Genomic DNA, 17,245 nt, shown 5'->3' with positions numbered 1-17,245 from the left:
CTACCAGGACACGTGGGCATGCTCGTGTTTACCTTAACAAAGGACCAGACGTGACCTGGCAAGTCCTTCCCACCCGTGACATGCTGCCTGGGGACAGGTCCCCCCGATTTACACCCCCCAGTGACGCGGAGAGCGGGGGAGGGTGCAGTGAGGATCGGTACGTGCCGAGAGGAGGCGACTCCGGGAACAGTTTCAGTACCTGCCGGTTCTGCAGACCCGTGAAGAAGCCGGAGTTCGGGCCGTCTGTCCACGCTGTGTTTTTTAATAAGTCGCAGCCCGGGCGGCTGTACTGCAGTGGGAGGTTTTAGACGGTCTCTGTCAGGGCAGTAAAACTCCAGTCTGGCAACAGCAGTTTCCCTCACAAGCGCTTATGAAACCAGCTGTTGGGAAGTCTTGGCATAATTACAGCCGTTAAACTGCTTCCCCCCCCCCCCCCCCCCTAGTTCCTGAGGCACTGCTCATTGAAAGATGCCTACTGGACCTGCAGGGCTCTGACCTGGAGCTTTCAGTCTGACCGTGTTTCAGTCCGCGGGGCCGAGAGGCCTTCTGGAAGCCCGCCTCGGCGTGGGACATGTGTTCGAGTTCTGCCGGACGGGCAGCGCAGTCGTGTCTTCGACGCTGATGCGGTGGCGTGTTCCGATCAGATTAAGATCAGCGCCGTTGAAAACAGGATACCACATTGTCTGCGAGCTGGCAGGGGGGGGCGATTAACAAGGGGCAGGCAAGCTCAGTCACCCAGCTGACAACAGGAGCGGGCGTGGGTGTGGACCACAGAGGCCCGGGCGCAGCCTTGGCCAGGCTGGTACTGCGGGGGAGAAGCAAACTCCTCAAGCATCCTTAATTCTGGCCCCTGGGAGCTGTGTGTTCCTTGTCACGCGAGCTTCCCATTTTCTGAAAAAAATGCAAATCTAGCAAGAGACAGCACAGCTGTAGAAAAGAGGAATGTACCTTATCATCCAATAGGTCTGGGAATGTATTCAGTGTTAGAAAAAAAATGGAGCGCCATTTTGCATCAGAGCTTTGAAAACTTTTGGACTCAATAATTAAGTGTCATGTCATTTGCCAAACCGCACTATATACCACACGGTGTGGCGGGAAGCTGGAGTCTATCCCCGCAAGCAACGAGCGCAAGGCAGGGTACACCCTGGAGGGGGCGCCAGTCCATCGCAGGGCAGGTGCAAGCCAAGCATACATGGGGACAATTTGGAGGCCACAGTAAAGGCCGAGGGGGGAAATTTGGCCCAGACACGGGGATAACTCCCTACTCTTACTGAGAAATACCCAGGGATCTTTAATGACTGGGTAACCAGTTGAGAGCTGCAGGGTGATATAGCTGCTGACTCAATAAAGTGTCTTTTTATAAAATAAACAAACTTGACAGCCTCATGTTTCACAGCAAGAACATTTTTTATATTGTCAGAAGCAATAAATATTCACATTTTTCTTTTTAAACTTCATATATACAAATAAAATTCCATATATATTTCTTTTTAAAATAATATTAATAACTCCTCTTACACATAGAACTTTACAATAACAATTCATTCTTGCCCCTCATGTAAATGAGAGAAAACAAAATAAAAAGACTAAAGGTTCTGCCCTGAACCCCCCCCATCTGACACACACGCCCAGTCACACGCACACACATACACACCCCTGAATAACAAAGACATGGTACGGTCCATTCCATAGTCAATATTCATTATTTATACTATATAATATTTACATTCATGTCTATACATCTTCATTCAGTAAGTGCAGATACTAAAGGGGATACATGCTGGGGGTCACAATGGGAAGACATTTCAAAATTATGATCAAAGTGACTCAGGAATAGAAACAAAATACAGAAAACTGCTGCTACCCCTCTCTCCACGTCTCCTTCTCCTGTTACTCTCTTGCTTCAGCAACGTGTCCATGGCCTCCTTCTCTCTCCCTGTAGAAACATGTGCACTAAAGACCAGCACAGTCTCTCTCTCCCTTTAGAAACATGTCCACTAAAGACCAGCACACTGTCCCTCTCTCTCTCCCTCCAGAAACATGTCCACTACAAGACCAGCACACTGTCTCCCTCTCTCTCCCTTTAGAAACATGTCCACTAAAGACCAGCACACTGTCTCTCTCTCTCTCCCTGTAGAAACATTTCCACTAAAGACCAGCACACTGTCTCCCTCTCTCTCCCTTTAGAAACATGTCCACTAAAGACCAGCACACTGTCTCTCTCTCTCCCTGTAGAAACATTTCCACTAAAGACCAGCACACTGTCTCTCTCTCCCTTTAGAAACATGTCCACTAAAGACCAGCACACTCCCTCTCTCTCCCTGTAGAAACATGTCCACTAAAGACCAGCACACTGTCTCTCTCCCTCTCCCTCCAGAAACATTTCCACTAAAGACCAGCACACTCTCTCTCTCTCCCTCCAGAAACATGTCCACTACAAGACCAGCACACTGTCTCCCTCTCTCTCCCTTTAGAAACATGTCCACTAAAGACCAGCACACTGTCTCTCTCTCTCTCCCATTAGAAACATGTCCACTAAAGACCAGCACAGTCTCTCTCTCTCCCTTTAGAAACATGTCCACTAAAGACCAGCACAGTCTCTCTCTCTCTCCCTCCAGAAACATGTCCACTAAAGACCAGCACACTGTCTCTCTCTCTCTCTCCCTTTAGAAACATGTCCACTAAAGACCAGCACACTGTCTCTCTCTCTCCCTCCAGAAACATGTCCACTAAAGACCAGCACACTGTCTCTCTCTCTCCCTCCAGAAACATGTCCACTAAAGACCAGCACACTGTCTCCCTCTCTCTCCTTGTAGAAACATGTCCACTAAAGACCAGCACACTGTCTCTCTCTCTCCCTCCAGAAACATGTGCACTAAAGACCAGCACACTGTCTCCCTCTCTCTCCCTGTAGAAACATGTCCACTAAAGACCAGCACACTGTCTCTCTCTCTCCCATTAGAAACATGTCCACTAAAGACCAGCACAGTCTCTCTCTCTCCCTCTAGAAACAAGTGAATCCAAGAACAGGGAGAGGGCAGTAGAAACCGAGAGGCACAGTGAGGAAGAGGTCCTGACGTGCAGGAGTGCACACAGTAGCAGCAGTCTTGCAGTTTTCAGTCAGGTATTTCTCCCTGGGTCTCTTCACTGAATGAGGAATATATACTGTTTATTATATATATATAATGTAACACGTCTGTCTGCTTCGCAAAGTAGAGCACGTCATCGAGAAATAAAGAAAAATCACAAAGCATGATGGGGCAGCGTCGCTGCGGGCACGGCCAACATCGTCATCCTGTGCAAAGTCACAAAACCTCATTAAAACCGCATCTCGCAAACAGAGATGGCTGCTATAAAAAAAAGACTTTATATATACGTCTGGTATATATATACACACACTTCTTGTACGTACATACCAGAAATTTCAAGACAAAATAAAAAATAAAACCAATTACAGAACATCGCTAGAAACAATAATGATAATAGTTACAACAATAGTAATAATAATAACAATAATAATAATAATCTTCATCATTGTAATAATAATAATCCAAAGATTTCACACTGCAACCACACACATCGTCAGGCTCTCATGTACAATCAATGTTCGAGAATATCTATATATAATATATGTATAGTTATATATATTGTTCAGCAGTAAGAAGTCATTTTCTCAATCTTAATATTAATAATAATAATCATTGTAGTAACACTGATATACCAGCAAAAAATAGACTCAGGTCTCCAAAAAGAAAATAAGTTTAGAAACACCTGTATCTAATGCATATCAATCTCCTGTCTCCTAGAGCAACTCTGAACCCTGTAATACAGCAATTCCCTGCCCCCACATCCCCTGCTTTGAAAGAATGGAACATGAAGGAACTGGCCTGATTCTTCCACTGGGGTCTCCCACAGTTCCCTCTGCATTCCTCGCTCGTCTGACTTTCTTCCTCACAATGCCTTCCCAAAACGCCCCAACCCTCCCCCGTCAACACTGACCAGAACCGAGCTCTGCCACCCCAGCGGACCCACGCCATGACAAGGGATGGCATCAGAGTGGTCCGGGACGGCAGAGGGCACGGGCCGAATGGGCTCGCCCCAGACACTGGAAGGTTAACCAGTGTGAAAGGCGGAAAAGGCCATGGCAAAGGTTCGAGGATACCCTGACGGTTCACTGCTCTGGTTCTGCTGCCTTTCTGCAGGAGTGTCTGCGTGGTTCCTGCTCAGGCCCCAGACAGCCCTGCCACCCCAGACTCTCGCTGGGCTCGAGGGCTCGACTGCTGGCTCAAACACGGGCTCTCTCTCCGAGGCTCATTTCACTTCGGAGGCCTGGTATCGCCTGCTTTGGGCTGGAGGGTGGGAGAGGGGGAGATTCTCAAGCTTTTGCTTTCAACAGGGACGGGCTATAATAGCTAACAGAACCTCAATTACTTTGGTCAGGGAGTTGAGAACAAAGCTAATGACTCATAATGAGGGTGTTGATCTCCTGAATTACGTCTCTTGGTCTTAAATGCTGGAATGATTTCCTGAGGACCCAAGGCAGTGGGAAGCTGTTTGCAGGAGGCAGCGGAGGTCTGATGCACGCCTGGGTTTGGGGGCGGAACTGGACAAACTCTAACGACCAGGAAATTTGGACCACATTGTCCCGGACCACCCAATTTTTCCAAATCCTGAAGCTGCACGGCTTGACTTCCGAGGCCCTGGGCTGGACAGGAAATAAACGCAGCGTTGCCCGAACGGTGAGCTAGGAAAATGAATCTTTGTCTGCTCCGCTCTGGACAAGGTCTTTGGCCAACTGTGAGAAGGGCCATCCTCCCATGCAGGAGCACAGGGCTGGGCAACTGCCGTGCGGCTCACAGGAAGGGTAGTGTAAGATTTCCCCACAGCCTGGGGCTCGGAGGAACGCCTGCACTACCTTCATCATAAGCCATGAGGCCTGCAGTGGCACACTGCTCTTTTCTAAACCTGGAAAATGCCATTTCCAGATATAAAAAAACCTAGGGACGTCAAATCCTTGTTTGTGATTCTTTAGGTGCACATAGTTCAGAGCCAGGCCTGTAATTGTAGCTCCCGTCAGGTCTGACTTATACCGCAACTCCAGGGCAAAGGAGAACTTCAGTCTGAGCACGAAAATTTAGAGAAGTAGCTAATCAAGCACCGCAAGCTGGAGCAGGTAAAAGTCTGAAGCAACAGGCTGAGACCCTCACTTTGTCTTGCCGACAGCAGCAAACAGATCGTTTAATCAATTCACCCATCAGTCAGTTAACAAGCTCCTAAAAGGGAGACTCAGAACATGATGAGAGAATTGAAGGTGAAGGTGGAAGAGGCGCTAGTGTCCCACACAGCCTTTCAGCGTTTTCCTGTGCACAGCAACAATAGGTGACCTCTAACGCTCTTCCTGTCCATCTGCTTTGTGAAGCAGGAACAGCTTCAGGAAAAAAAGAGAGGATTGTCGTTAATGACCATGTCAGCAGGGCACACTGGACATGTGGCTGATGTGCTGGCACACAGGAATGCTGACCAGCAGGGGAAGGGTAAAAGAGGGGATTGTGTTTAGTCCAGTCCAGCTGAGGGCATCAGTAACCGTGTCAACCCTGCATCTACGTTTAATTTAAAAAATCTTTTTCAGCTCCTACAATGTGCAGATATAACTCCCATCTGCTAGTAAAATGTTAAAGGCAACCTGAAATTAAGTGTTGAATAAAGGTCCAGTTATAGTCTACTTCAGGAACTTTCACCATCAGCGGGTAAAGGCTTGATAAAGTGATCGGGAGCTCAGCTGGAAAGACAGCTAGCAGACGATGGATCACAGGGACTCTGATGGAGACGTCCTTGGTTTCAAGGACACCACTGAAAGTTATCAGTGTGTACATTCCCTCAGCACGGCAACATTAACTCACCCCAGACACTAACTGGAGTATTAATACTACTACAAAGGACAAAAGAAGGACTCCCACCCTTCTGGGCTGTTCAAGGCTTTTCTGGGAGATGCTGGCTTGTGCATTGTACCAGTAAAGCAAAAAAAAACTAATTCCACAGGTCTGGCTATGTAAATTTACTAACAGTAAGGTAAAAAGTTGTATATGTGCCTGCAGCTTGTGACTAAAACCATGGCATATTAAACTGTAAGCAACACGAGTCTTAGAACCATCCCTTTTAAAGGATTAGGAAACCTGCTGTAGAGGTACACCATCAGAGCTCACCAGACTCTGGTTAAAGGGCTAGTAACTTACATGATTAAAACTAAAATGAACTTATTACAGGCCAAACCCAATTTTTTGAGAACAGATTGATTCACTTGGGGGGAAAAAAATACAGAAAAGTTTGTTTTTTTTTATTTCTAAAAAAACAGGAGCACAAAGAATAAGTCCCCTCCCTGGGATCCAGCCCCTGAACACGGTGTTTGAAAAAGCAATGCAAAGTATTTTTAAAGTTTTGTAATGAGGCACTGACTGGATCATAAACCGGGGTAGTTGGTGATGGGCCACTCTGAGGGAAATGCCCACGCAAGCAGCGCAGTGTTGAGGGCCGTTCATCAGCACTGCGTACGGAGCAGCCTGGGGCAACCGGGAAGTGCACAGACACCCCTCACTGCTTGTTCACAAAAGCACTCCTGGGAAAGTCCTAGGTAGGCCCACATGGTAAATGCGCATTTTCACTGTGGTTCACCCTTCTGATTGTACCTTACTTTCCTATGACTCAGTGTTTTCACGGTGCTTTCCCACACCGGACTACAACACTGTAATTAACCCTTATAAATGCCGATCACACCTGTGTGACTCTGCTGTTGTAGGCATTCAACACAGCAAAGTCGCGGTGTTATCAAAATCTGGGGGAGCAGAGTGAAAATCAAGATAAATGGGGACATCTGAACAGTGTAAAATTACAATGGCAAACGTTCATAAGGGTGAAGCACAGCAGCCAAACCTCACATTCAAGTGTTGTGCACAGAGCAGAGCAGACACATAGCAGCAAAAACACTGTGCAGTAATAATCTTCGTAACTCGAAAAGCATAAATTCATTAAGGTAAATAAAACATGATCTTCTGCATTATACAGATTTTTAAATAAAAGCACTTCTGGTCCCTCAGGGCTTCTCACCTGTACTGCCGCCCCTCTGTGCACAGCAATCTGGGATATTCTCCCACAGATATCCCCGCACAGTGAGGATATTCTCCTTCAGTGAAACTGGGAGAAGTGGGGCAGAGAGAAAGGAGATTGGCTGTGATCTTCAGATTGGCTATGCTCTGTTCTTTCTGCTCTCTGCGTTTGTGTCTTTGAAGCGTCTCAGTCTGTCTGTCTGCAGAGACAGAGTCTGTAGGTCTGTTTGTTCGCTGGTTAGTTCCCTGTTTGTGTCTGTCCGATGGCTTTGTCTATGGGTCTGTGTGTTTTTCAAGCGTTTGCCAATTCCTTCAGTGTGTGAGCAGCCTCTGCACCCTGCCAAAAACTTCCAACTGTCAGTCTTTCTGCGTCAGGGATGAGAGGAGGCCTCCAACAGACCCTAAAGAGGCTCACTGCTCCCTTAGACTCATTCAATAGGCAAGGTTTTCAATCCCTCTCTCAAGCATTGACATCTAAAAGAGCAGGGGTGCCTCAGATCCTCGTGTCTGACTGTGCACGTATAGGGTTTCTCTGTATGTCTGTCCATATTGCTGGGATCCGTCTCTGACTGCTCGCACGTGCGCCCGTCAGTCAGTGTGTGATTGTCGTCTTTGTGGCTCAGTGGTGTATCTGCCTCAGCACCAGCCCTCCCGCCTCAGGTACGTTCAGGGCAAGCGGGTCTGGCCATGTGCGTCGTCTGGTGCGCGGAACAGCCCTGTTCCCTTCGCTGGCTCAGCGATGCAGTCCCACCGGCTGCCGCACGGTCCCTCACAGCAACAGCGAGGAAAACCAGAAAAACCCCTTCGCTTCGCTTTTCTCCTTTTGCGTCCTTTTTCTTCCCAAAGTCTGTAAACTCCTCTTTGTCCATTTTTTGGTCCTTATAATAATAAAGAAAGAGGGAGAGAAATCGCTTCCCCTCAGTGGACAGTCCAAAACTCGGTTAAAATAAGTTTTTCTCTCTCTCCCTCCTCTGCATGTCTCTCAGGGGTAGTGAAGAGAGGAGTCCTTGTTCTCTGTCCTTATCGCTCTCAATACTGGTCTGTCCTCCACGCTTGGAGCTCCAGGTTTGGCACAATGTTTGATACAAATGTTTGTGTGGTATCCTTCACCCTCCCCATGCTTGAACAGGTAAAGAAGCAAAAATAATTAGCACTGACCACTAGCAGCAAAACTGACTCCTCCATCAGCTGCATCTACTCTGCCTCTTAGTGCCTCCCTCCCTCAGCTCTAACCATTGGCCCACACTGCCTAATTTTATACTCAAGAAGGTCTAACCACCTGCACATAGTGCTTCCCTCCCTCACTCACTCCATAGCTCAGTTCTGACCACAAACCTATAATTGCACACTGTACACTGAAGTACTGTAAATACCCTGTATGTACTCTACACTTAGTGCACCTAGACAAACTGAAGGTCACTAAGTTTGTAGAGAGAGCAAGAGGCACTGCAGCTGACCACATGCATCACCTGTTTTCCAGACCTCTTTTGTGGTCTGCAGAGCAGTTCGGCCATCGTGCACTGAAATGCTGCCGCTTGCACACTGCCCCCGCTGCACCATCTGCAATGGCGACTCCTACTTCGCCTTGAATGTGTCCGTGCTGAGCCCTCAACACCTCCAGCAGAACTGCCTGCGGAAGTCTGCCGGTCAACGTGAGTGTGTGCTCCGAGCTGACTACAGTGACAGTGACTTCATCCGCTGAGAACAAGGCTCCCAGGACGTCCGTTTCGCAGGACTTCGACGGTGACCGATGCTAACATCTGTTGGGAGAGTGATGCCTGTACACGGCTAGTTCTCTTCCTGCGTGTGTCTCTTTCTCAGCCTCTGTCCCTCTGTATACCAGCCAGGCTCTGAGAGTCTCTCTGTGGGCGTGTGTCTGGGATGCCGGGGGCCCGGCTCTACACCTGAGGGAAGCGGATGTGAAAGTAGCAGAGCCTCAGCAAGCTGCGGCGCTTCCTCCCCGCGCTGTGGCAGAGCTGGGAATGGCCCCTCCGAACTCTGCCTCCTCCTGAAGGGGCGTCCTCCGCCCTGACCAGCGACCCCAAGCCTCCTCCCCCTGGCCCCACCAGCCTGCCTCTCCGACCCCCCCGGCTCCAGCTCCGCACCCCCCTCACACCACAGTGCTGATGCGGTTGATAGGTTTGGACTTGGAGCTGCCCCCTGTGCCGGTGCCCCCACCCCCTACCCCGACCGCCTGCCCGCCCTGGGGCCCCCCTTGCTGGGGCTGCCCTGGGTGTTGGGGGGGGAGAGGGGAGAGAGGGGTAAGAGGGGTAAGGGGGGAGGAAGGGGGGGGTAAAGGGGAGTGGGGGGGGGGAGGGGGGATGGAGGACAGAGGAGGATACTGTGGCATGTACTGGTGCTGCTGGGCGGCTTGGGGCAGGTGCCGGGGTGGGCCGCTGGCGGAGGTAAATACGAAGTGTTGCTGGGGCGTGTGGGGGTGGGGGGTGTGTGCGTGAGCGTGGGGGTGTGTGTGCGCATGCGGGTGGGTGTGTGCGTGGGGGTGGGAGTGAGCCAGTGGCTGAGGCGGCTTGCCTCTCTGCTGCTGCTGCTGCTGCTGCTGCTGCTGCTGCAGGGCAGCGGGGTGTGGAGAGTGTTGCGAATGTGCTACGGGGTACACGGCAGTGTACTGTGGGAGGGGAGAATGTGGGGAGTGAGGAGAAAGGGGGGGGGGGCCCATGCCGGCCAGGTTGGCCATAGCCAGGTTGGCGTAGCGACCTTGCATTGCATGCTGGGAAAGCTGAGCCAACTGGGAGAGTTGCGCTAACTGCTGCTGCTGCTGCTGCTGGAGCTGCGTTTGGGGGGGCCGCTTGGGCAAAGAACCTCTTTGAATAGTGTGATGCAGAGGGGGAGGTGGCGCCTGGCCAGGAGGGGGTCCGGAGGGGATGGTTTGCACGTGGTAGCGGTGGTGATGATGGTAGGGTGGGGGTGGTTGACTGGAGTTGGCCGACTGTCCCCCAGCGCCCCCTGTGCCACTGTGGCAGTACTGAGCGTGCAGGGCCTGGATCTTGGACTGGCCGCCCTCGCTCTGGCTGAGCGAGGACGGGGAGTGAGGAGGGGGTCCTCCAGTAGTAGGTGGAGGCACAGGGGCGGGGTAGTGTGGCCCCGGGGGGATAATGGGCCCCGGTTTGGAACGTTTCGTCCCAAAGAGAGAGCCCAGGAAGGAGCCCGAACTGCTGACCCCAGTTCCGCTCCCCCCACCCCCTCCGCTGTTGTTGTTGCTGCTGCTGGTCCCCCCAGCAGCGGACTGTTGCCCCGGCCCACCCCCCACCCCCACTCCGGGGCTCAGGATGGGGCGGTGAGGCCGGTATTCCTCGAGTCCAAAGCAGCCGGGCACGCCCCCCACCGGCAGCCTCTGGTGAGGGCGGGGGCTGCTAATAATGGAGCCCTGCGAGCGAGGGAGCGAGAGAGAGAGAGAGAGACAGCAACATGAGGGAGAGGTTGAAGGGCATAACAAGAAGGTTAGAGATGAGGAAAGAGGGAGAGAAGGAGGAAAACGAGGGTTAATACCCACAGACCTGAACACCACCCCAGACACCTCTACAGAATACACAGTGGGCTGGAATCGTTTTAAAGAAGACACAAGGTGAACACATGCCACACCAAACCACAGCTTCGACACCAGCCATCACAGCACCACAGCAACCACTGGTAAAACAACGGCTCATCAGTTAATTATCAAATCAAAAATAAACAAATGAAACAGAAACCCCGACAGCAATCAAATGTAGACGCTGTAAGAGCATGCAGAGTCATTCCACACCACTAGTGCACAGTGACACTGACACAGGCCAGACGGCATGCTGGGAACATGGAGGCTCCTGTTTATGGTGGTGCGGGGGGGAGGGAGACAGGACCCCCCCACTTACTTCAATGGTACTGTCCAGGGATCCCACGCTGTTCCGGCGGCCGCGCTTCCCTGCACCCAACCAGGGAGAACCAGGTTAGGATACGGGGCCTCTGGGGCCACAGCTGACCGGCCAACACTGACCACTCTCACACACGCGCGCGCGCCCTCCTGAGCCGTCATAGCGGCCTGAAGCGAGCCGCCGCTGTCCTGCTCCATTTCTGCCCTTCACCTCCCGTCCCGCGCGCCCACCCTGCGACTGAACCCTGCTCCAGCGTTCCCACGGGAGTTCTCCCCAGCTGCGCCTCGGGTACAGAGGTCTCCCTTTCGTCAGTTCTACTTTCCTTGACGTTTCCGTGACAGCGCGGTACGTTTGCAGCTTTTCCAGGAGGAGCGTGAGGCCTAATATACGGTCCTCTTCCAATATCCACTTCGTCCCATATGGGGTCACTGTACACCAGAGCTTAACTCGGCAGAGCGTGGGCACAAGGCCGGATACGCCCAGACTGGGATTTCAGTCCATTACGGGGCACCCACAAACACACACAGTGGACAATTTAGAGGCATCAGTTAGTCCAGGTAGCATGTCTTCGGATTTGAGGAAGAAAACGGAGAACTCCCTGAAACCCCACTCACTCACAGGGAGAACCCGCAGACAGCAGGCGCGCAGAAGAATATAAAGTATTGTCATCCCAGCTTCGGTTTACTGTGAATTGCAAACTTTTTCTGCCAACTACTGAATTTTCATAATGGACCTCCCTGATCATGAGTTTTTAAAAAATGAGGATTGTAAAGGTTTTTGTAACACGCCAAAAAACAAAAGGCCTACCAGTAAAATGAGAATGATTCTGTATGAAAACACACAGTTTAATTTTTAGTTGTCAGAAATACACCCTTCTTTCACTGCTGTGCTCTGCAGTACTGCCACCACACACCAGGTGGAGCCAGAGCACAGTCCTGCTTCTCTGCTGCAGGCAGAGATGTTGAATCGTGGCTCCTGTCTGTCAGGGCGGTGGGGGGGGGGGGGGGGCTGGTGCGAGCGCATCTCACCTGTCTCGGAGAGGTCTCGCAGGGAAGAGCTGAGCGCGGTGCGCTTTAGGCCCTCTCCGGCCGTGTAGCTGTCATCCAGGCTGGGCCTTCCCAGGGTGCCGTTCACAGCCTCGCTCTTCACACCCCCTCCCACGGGACCACTGCTCACCAGGCTGGGCCTCATCACACCCTTCTGCTTCTCCAGTTCCGCTACAAAGGGCGAGCAGGGAGAACATCACCCCCCGAGACCAAATGCGTTAAATAACAGAGGACACAAAAGAGGGACAGTGTTCTAACAAGAGAGATAAAGAGGAGCCTGAGAGTCCTGAGTGTTGTGCACACACACTCCAGAGCTATTACACCGGCCTGTGACTATGACTGTCATTATTTAGTGTTTTGTAATATACAGTGCACATTGTGTGGTTTTGTCTCTTGTACTTTGCACGTCCCGAGAGAACGGCACAAATAAAAATCCCAGTGTACAGTACGTGCACATATGGCAAATAAACTCCTTTCTCTCTCTCTCTCTCTGCTGTCCTTAAACCACAATGTGAGAGCACGATTTCCTGCTAACCCACAATACAAACGCACAAGAGTCTCACTTATCTCAATTCATTGAACCAGTAGTTTAAGGTAAAAAGACATTTACCTGTAGAGTAAATTAAAAACAATTTCGAGGGGAAAGTGTGCATGTCTTGAGCGAGACTGGCAGTGTAACTGTGCAGGCTGTGGACAGTGAAATTTCAAACACTGACTGAGTACAATCAAGAACTAATACAAACACAGAATAATCTGAGCCATATGACCAGCACTGCAAGCCCCCTGTATCACTACCAGCACTGAGTCCCGAGTTTCCAGTTCCTAACCGCAGAGAGACTCACACTCCACTCGGTATTTCTCCATCTCCTGCACCTCGGCGATGCTCTCCCGCAGGTCGCTGGAGAAGCGCGTGCGGTCCTGCTGGCTGGGGGCGTTGAAGACAATAAGCACCTTCCTCTCCCCGCCTGGGATCGCTGAGGTCAGCCGGATACCGTGGGGGTAGTCTGAGGACACGGGAAAGCACGCCGTACCGCACAGGCACGCACACACACAGGGGGCTCGTTAGCCAACGTTTAAACAAAAACACAGAGCAGGCGTCCTGTACTGTACTTCCTAACTTTCATTTCTCCACGATCTGACTTTGGTGTGAAAGACCTACAAACTAAATATGCTCCAACTCCCACAGAACTGCAATCGCTTTGATTTAGATACCGCAGAAGATATTGCCTGACCAAACAGGGGTAAAAACTTCATTTTACTGAACGCCATCTTTTGCTCAGTCTTTAATACTAACACATAGAGAAATTCTGATGCAGCTGTGCAGCAGAACTTTCAGAGGTGCAAAATTTCAAGCTATTAGATCAGGCTTGGTTTCAGCACCCAGACGCCCATGAGCTTCTGCCTAATTTCCTTTCAAGTACAACTGGCTAGATTACAAATCTTTACACAATCTTGCACATCCTCATTATAAGATGGACTCCGATAAAAATCGGCTTGTAGTCTTGCTGCAGAAGGTCTTGAGAAGTGTTATGCACCCAGACCAATATGCATACATGCAGAAAAACTGTGTGACTTTAAGGTACTTCTGTTCCATTCTGTCTTTCCTTCCTCTTCTATCTTATCCCAAGCATACAAAGGCACCTGTGGCAGTGCTCAGGTGTGTAGGAAATGATCAAAACATTAACACGATAGATTTATCTACAGGTGAGAGAAATCAAAGTTGTGTTGTCTCTTACAGGAGTTCTGGAACAGGTGCACCTGCATCTCCACTAGAGGAAATGACTGCCTGAAGCTGTATGTCACTGAGGTCTTCTTCTTCTGAAAGATCTTAGTCACCTGGACAACAGGAGAGAAGGAGACAGTGTCTAGTGAGACAATGGGCCAGGGGGAAATGAAGTCGAAGGAGGCACTGTACATCAGGGCCAGATTTTGGTGTTCATGGGCCCTAGGCACTTTCACTCCGAAGTGTGCAAAAAGAGGGGTCAACGCCAATTGAATTACATCGATCGACAAGATGCTGACCAGGGAATATGCACAGAATGAAGCTCGCACTCCCCTGATGTGCCAGCAACAACAGGTTTATTTACCTCTGCCCAGACTTTGACAGACAGAGACTGAAACTCCTTGAAGGGGTTACACACACACAGGGTAAGGATTAGGGAGGATTAAACACTGACAACTATTTACAATGGCTGCTCATAAACTCTCTAGCTATTTACACTGCCAGTTCAATCTCTGGTCTACAGGCTGACCTCAGGTCCAGCCCCATGGCTGCTGCCCCCAGCCTGCCTTGCGGGTGCATAGTTAAGGGGAGGTGCAGCCGCTAAAGAGACCAGTGTGGGCGCCCCACTATTCTAATGCTGAACCCCGTGATTGATGGAGCGAGTCGAGCGACCATCACTTCGATACTTCTAGTTTCCAGAGCAGCCGCTAGAGGGCGTATGATTATTGATCTGGAGCTCCTAGAGTCGATCACAAGCATGTTGTTTCAGCTCGTTTTTTGTTAGTCACTAGTGTTTCCCTCCTTCATAGGCCCTAAAAATGTCACACACAGCTCACCCAGGGAGAGTGTGCAGCTCTTACAGCTCACCCAGGGAGAGTGTTCAGCTCTCACAGCTCACCCAGGGAGAGTGTGCAGTACTCACAGCTCACCCAGGGAGACTGTTCAGCTCTCACAGCTCACCCAGGGAGAGTGTGCAGTACTCACAGCTCACCCAGGGAGAGTGTGCAGCACTCACAGCCCAGCCAGGGAGAGTGTGCAGCACTCACAGCTCACCCAGGGAGAGTGTGCAGCACTCACAGCTCAGCCAGGGAGAGTGTGCAGCACTCACAGCTCAGCCAGGGAGAGTGTGCAGCACTCACAGCTCACCCAGGGAGAGTGTGCAGTACTCACAGCTCACCCAGGGAGAGTGTTCAGCTCTCACAGCTCACCCAGGGAGAGTGTGCAGTACTCACAGCTCACCCAGGGAGAGTGTGCAGCACTCACAGCCCAGCCAGGGAGAGTGTGCAGCACTCACAGCTCACCCAGGGAGAGTGTGCAGCACTCACAGCTCACCCAGGGAGAGTGTGCAGCACTCACAGCTCAGCCAGGGAGAGTGTGCAGCACTCACAGCTCACCCAGGGAGAGTGCGCAGCACTCACAGCTCACCCAGGGAGAGTGTGCAGCACTCACAGCTCACCCAGGGAGAGTGTGCAGCACTCACAGCTCACCCAGGGAGAGTGTGCAGTACTCACAGCTCACCCAGGGAGAGTGCGCAGCACTCACAGCTCAGCCAGGGAGAGTGTGCAGCTCTCACAGCTCACCCAGGAGTACCTAGGAGGAGAGTGTGCAGTGAGGTAAATGGTACAGTGATTCTCACCACGAGCAGGTCATTGAAGAGGAAAACCTCTCTCTGGTGAACGCCACTCCGCTGGGGCCTGTTGGGATCGGGGACCTCATACAGCTGACAGCAGCACACCAGCCGGCGGTGGGGCAGGGACAGCACCTGGACTCACACACGGGCAGAAACTCATTAATGCCCACACCTCGCCTCAGTCACTGTCACAGTAATACCCACACCACACGAGAGACGCACCTCGCCTCAGTCACTGACACACTAGAGAGAGTGAGTATAACAGAGTATAGTGTATGACAGTGAGTGTACTACAGCAGAGAGTGAGTATAACAGAGTATAGTGTATGACAGTGAGTGTATTACAACAGAGAGTGAGTATAACAGAGTATAGTGTATGACAGTGAGTGTACTACAGCAGAGAGTGAGTATAACAGAGTATAGTGTATGACAGTGAGTGTACTACAGCAGAGAGTGAGTATAACATAGTGCAGTATATGACAGTGTTTGCTGCAGTGGAGACTCACAGGTTTCTTGCCCACAATGACTCTCTCCACAGCCTGGACCTGGGACACATGGTCATCATTGGTACGCAGCTCCCACTTCTGGATTCGTTGGTAGATTCCCACTAACATATCCCGGGGAATATCCTGGCCATTGTCAACACCTGGAGAGAGAGAGAAACAGACGGAGGTTGAAGAGTGGAGGTCACAGAGGAAGAGAGAGTGAGACAGAGGATTGGATCAGTCTAAAATCTGAGAAAGAGAGTGAGCTGGTCAGGGGGGAAGGGTTCTGATTACAATGCGAACTGACCCCTGAGGTTCTTGATGAAGTCTTCTAGCTTCATCTTGCGCTCCGCCTTGACGTTCGGGCTGTACATGTCGGTGTTCAGGAGGATGATGGCGAAGGCCAGGATGAAGATGGTGTCTGGGTTCTGGAACTGCCGCACCAAGGCCGGATTACACACGCAGTACCGCTGGCTGCAGAGAGAGGGGAGAGACTGGGGCTTGACTCAGCACGGCTGACTGGGACAGAGAGACAGGCAGCAACAGGTAAAGGCGCAGAGCTGAAAAACACACTAGACGCGGCGTTATACTAGGAGAGAGTGGGTCAAAGACAGCAGCACTGACGCTGGTGCTGCTCCTCCGTGGTAGAAAGGAGATCATAGAAGCAAGCATTCTGAGAGAAAAAATTAGGGAAAAGACATTCAGACAGAGAAAAATGAAAAAGAAAGACAGAGGCAAGACTATACAGCTGGAGAAAGACACACAAATAGAGGCAAAACATCAGAAACAGGCAAACAGGAAGGAAGATGATAGAAAGGCGAATGATAGACTGGCAGAAAGCTGTACAGAACCAGAGAAAAACACAGAGACAAGACAGACAGAAGAGAAAACTAAGCACACAAACATACACAGACAGACAGACACGCAATGACACACACAGACATATGGACAAACAGACACGCAATGACACACACACAGAGACACACACAGACATATAGACAGACAAACAGACACGCACAACAGCGCTGACCTACCTGAAGGCCTCGATGAGCCGCTCCACCTTCTGCGCCTCCCCCTGCACTCGGATCTGAGCCTGGAACTTCCTGAGGGCATCGTCCAGGTCCATCCCAGAGAAATCCATCTCATCTACCACACATCTGAGCACAGGGGAGAGGGGCGTGGCATGGAGAAACACAGGAATATGATGCGGTTAGTGTCCTCCATCCCTCTCTCACTCTCCCTCCCTTCCATCCCCCGTTTCCCCTCTCACATTCGCTCAAACCAGCTTCTCCAGCAAGACACGCTACACAGGTATTGCCAGAGCACTTGTGTTCTGCATTCACAGTGTGCAGAAGACGCTTAGATTACAACACAATATCCCCCTCTCTTCGTCACT

At 51.0% G+C, this 17,245-nt stretch overlaps 1 protein-coding gene across 2 annotated transcripts in view; it reads right to left on the bottom strand.

Annotated features, from left to right (window-relative positions):
- Positions 1–1,388: 1,388 nt before the first annotated feature.
- iqsec2a (IQ motif and Sec7 domain ArfGEF 2a) overlaps positions 1,389–17,245 on the bottom strand; it is a 96,575-nt gene continuing 80,718 nt past the window's right edge. For both annotated transcript variants that reach the window (XM_088909650.1, XM_088909651.1), the window contains 9 exons: positions 16,884–17,006; positions 16,157–16,323; positions 15,871–16,010; positions 15,372–15,497; positions 13,749–13,848; positions 12,855–13,016; positions 11,995–12,183; positions 10,967–11,016; positions 1,389–10,485 (listed from right to left, as the gene is read on the bottom strand). In XM_088909650.1, coding sequence (XP_088765776.1) covers positions 9,211–10,485; positions 10,967–11,016; positions 11,995–12,183; positions 12,855–13,016; positions 13,749–13,848; positions 15,372–15,497; positions 15,871–16,010; positions 16,157–16,323; positions 16,884–17,006 — 2,332 coding nt within the window. In that variant the 3' untranslated portion in view covers positions 1,389–9,210. The remainder of the gene's footprint in view (positions 10,486–10,966; positions 11,017–11,994; positions 12,184–12,854; positions 13,017–13,748; positions 13,849–15,371; positions 15,498–15,870; positions 16,011–16,156; positions 16,324–16,883; positions 17,007–17,245) is intronic.

This window comes from Atractosteus spatula, chromosome 2, assembly GCF_055471065.1.
Source record: "Atractosteus spatula isolate fAtrSpa1 chromosome 2, fAtrSpa1.hap1, whole genome shotgun sequence".
In the NCBI taxonomy this organism is placed as follows: Eukaryota; Metazoa; Chordata; class Actinopteri; order Semionotiformes; family Lepisosteidae; genus Atractosteus; species Atractosteus spatula.
Note: the sequence above shows the minus strand (reverse complement) of the source record. Positions and strands in the feature narration are given on the sequence as shown.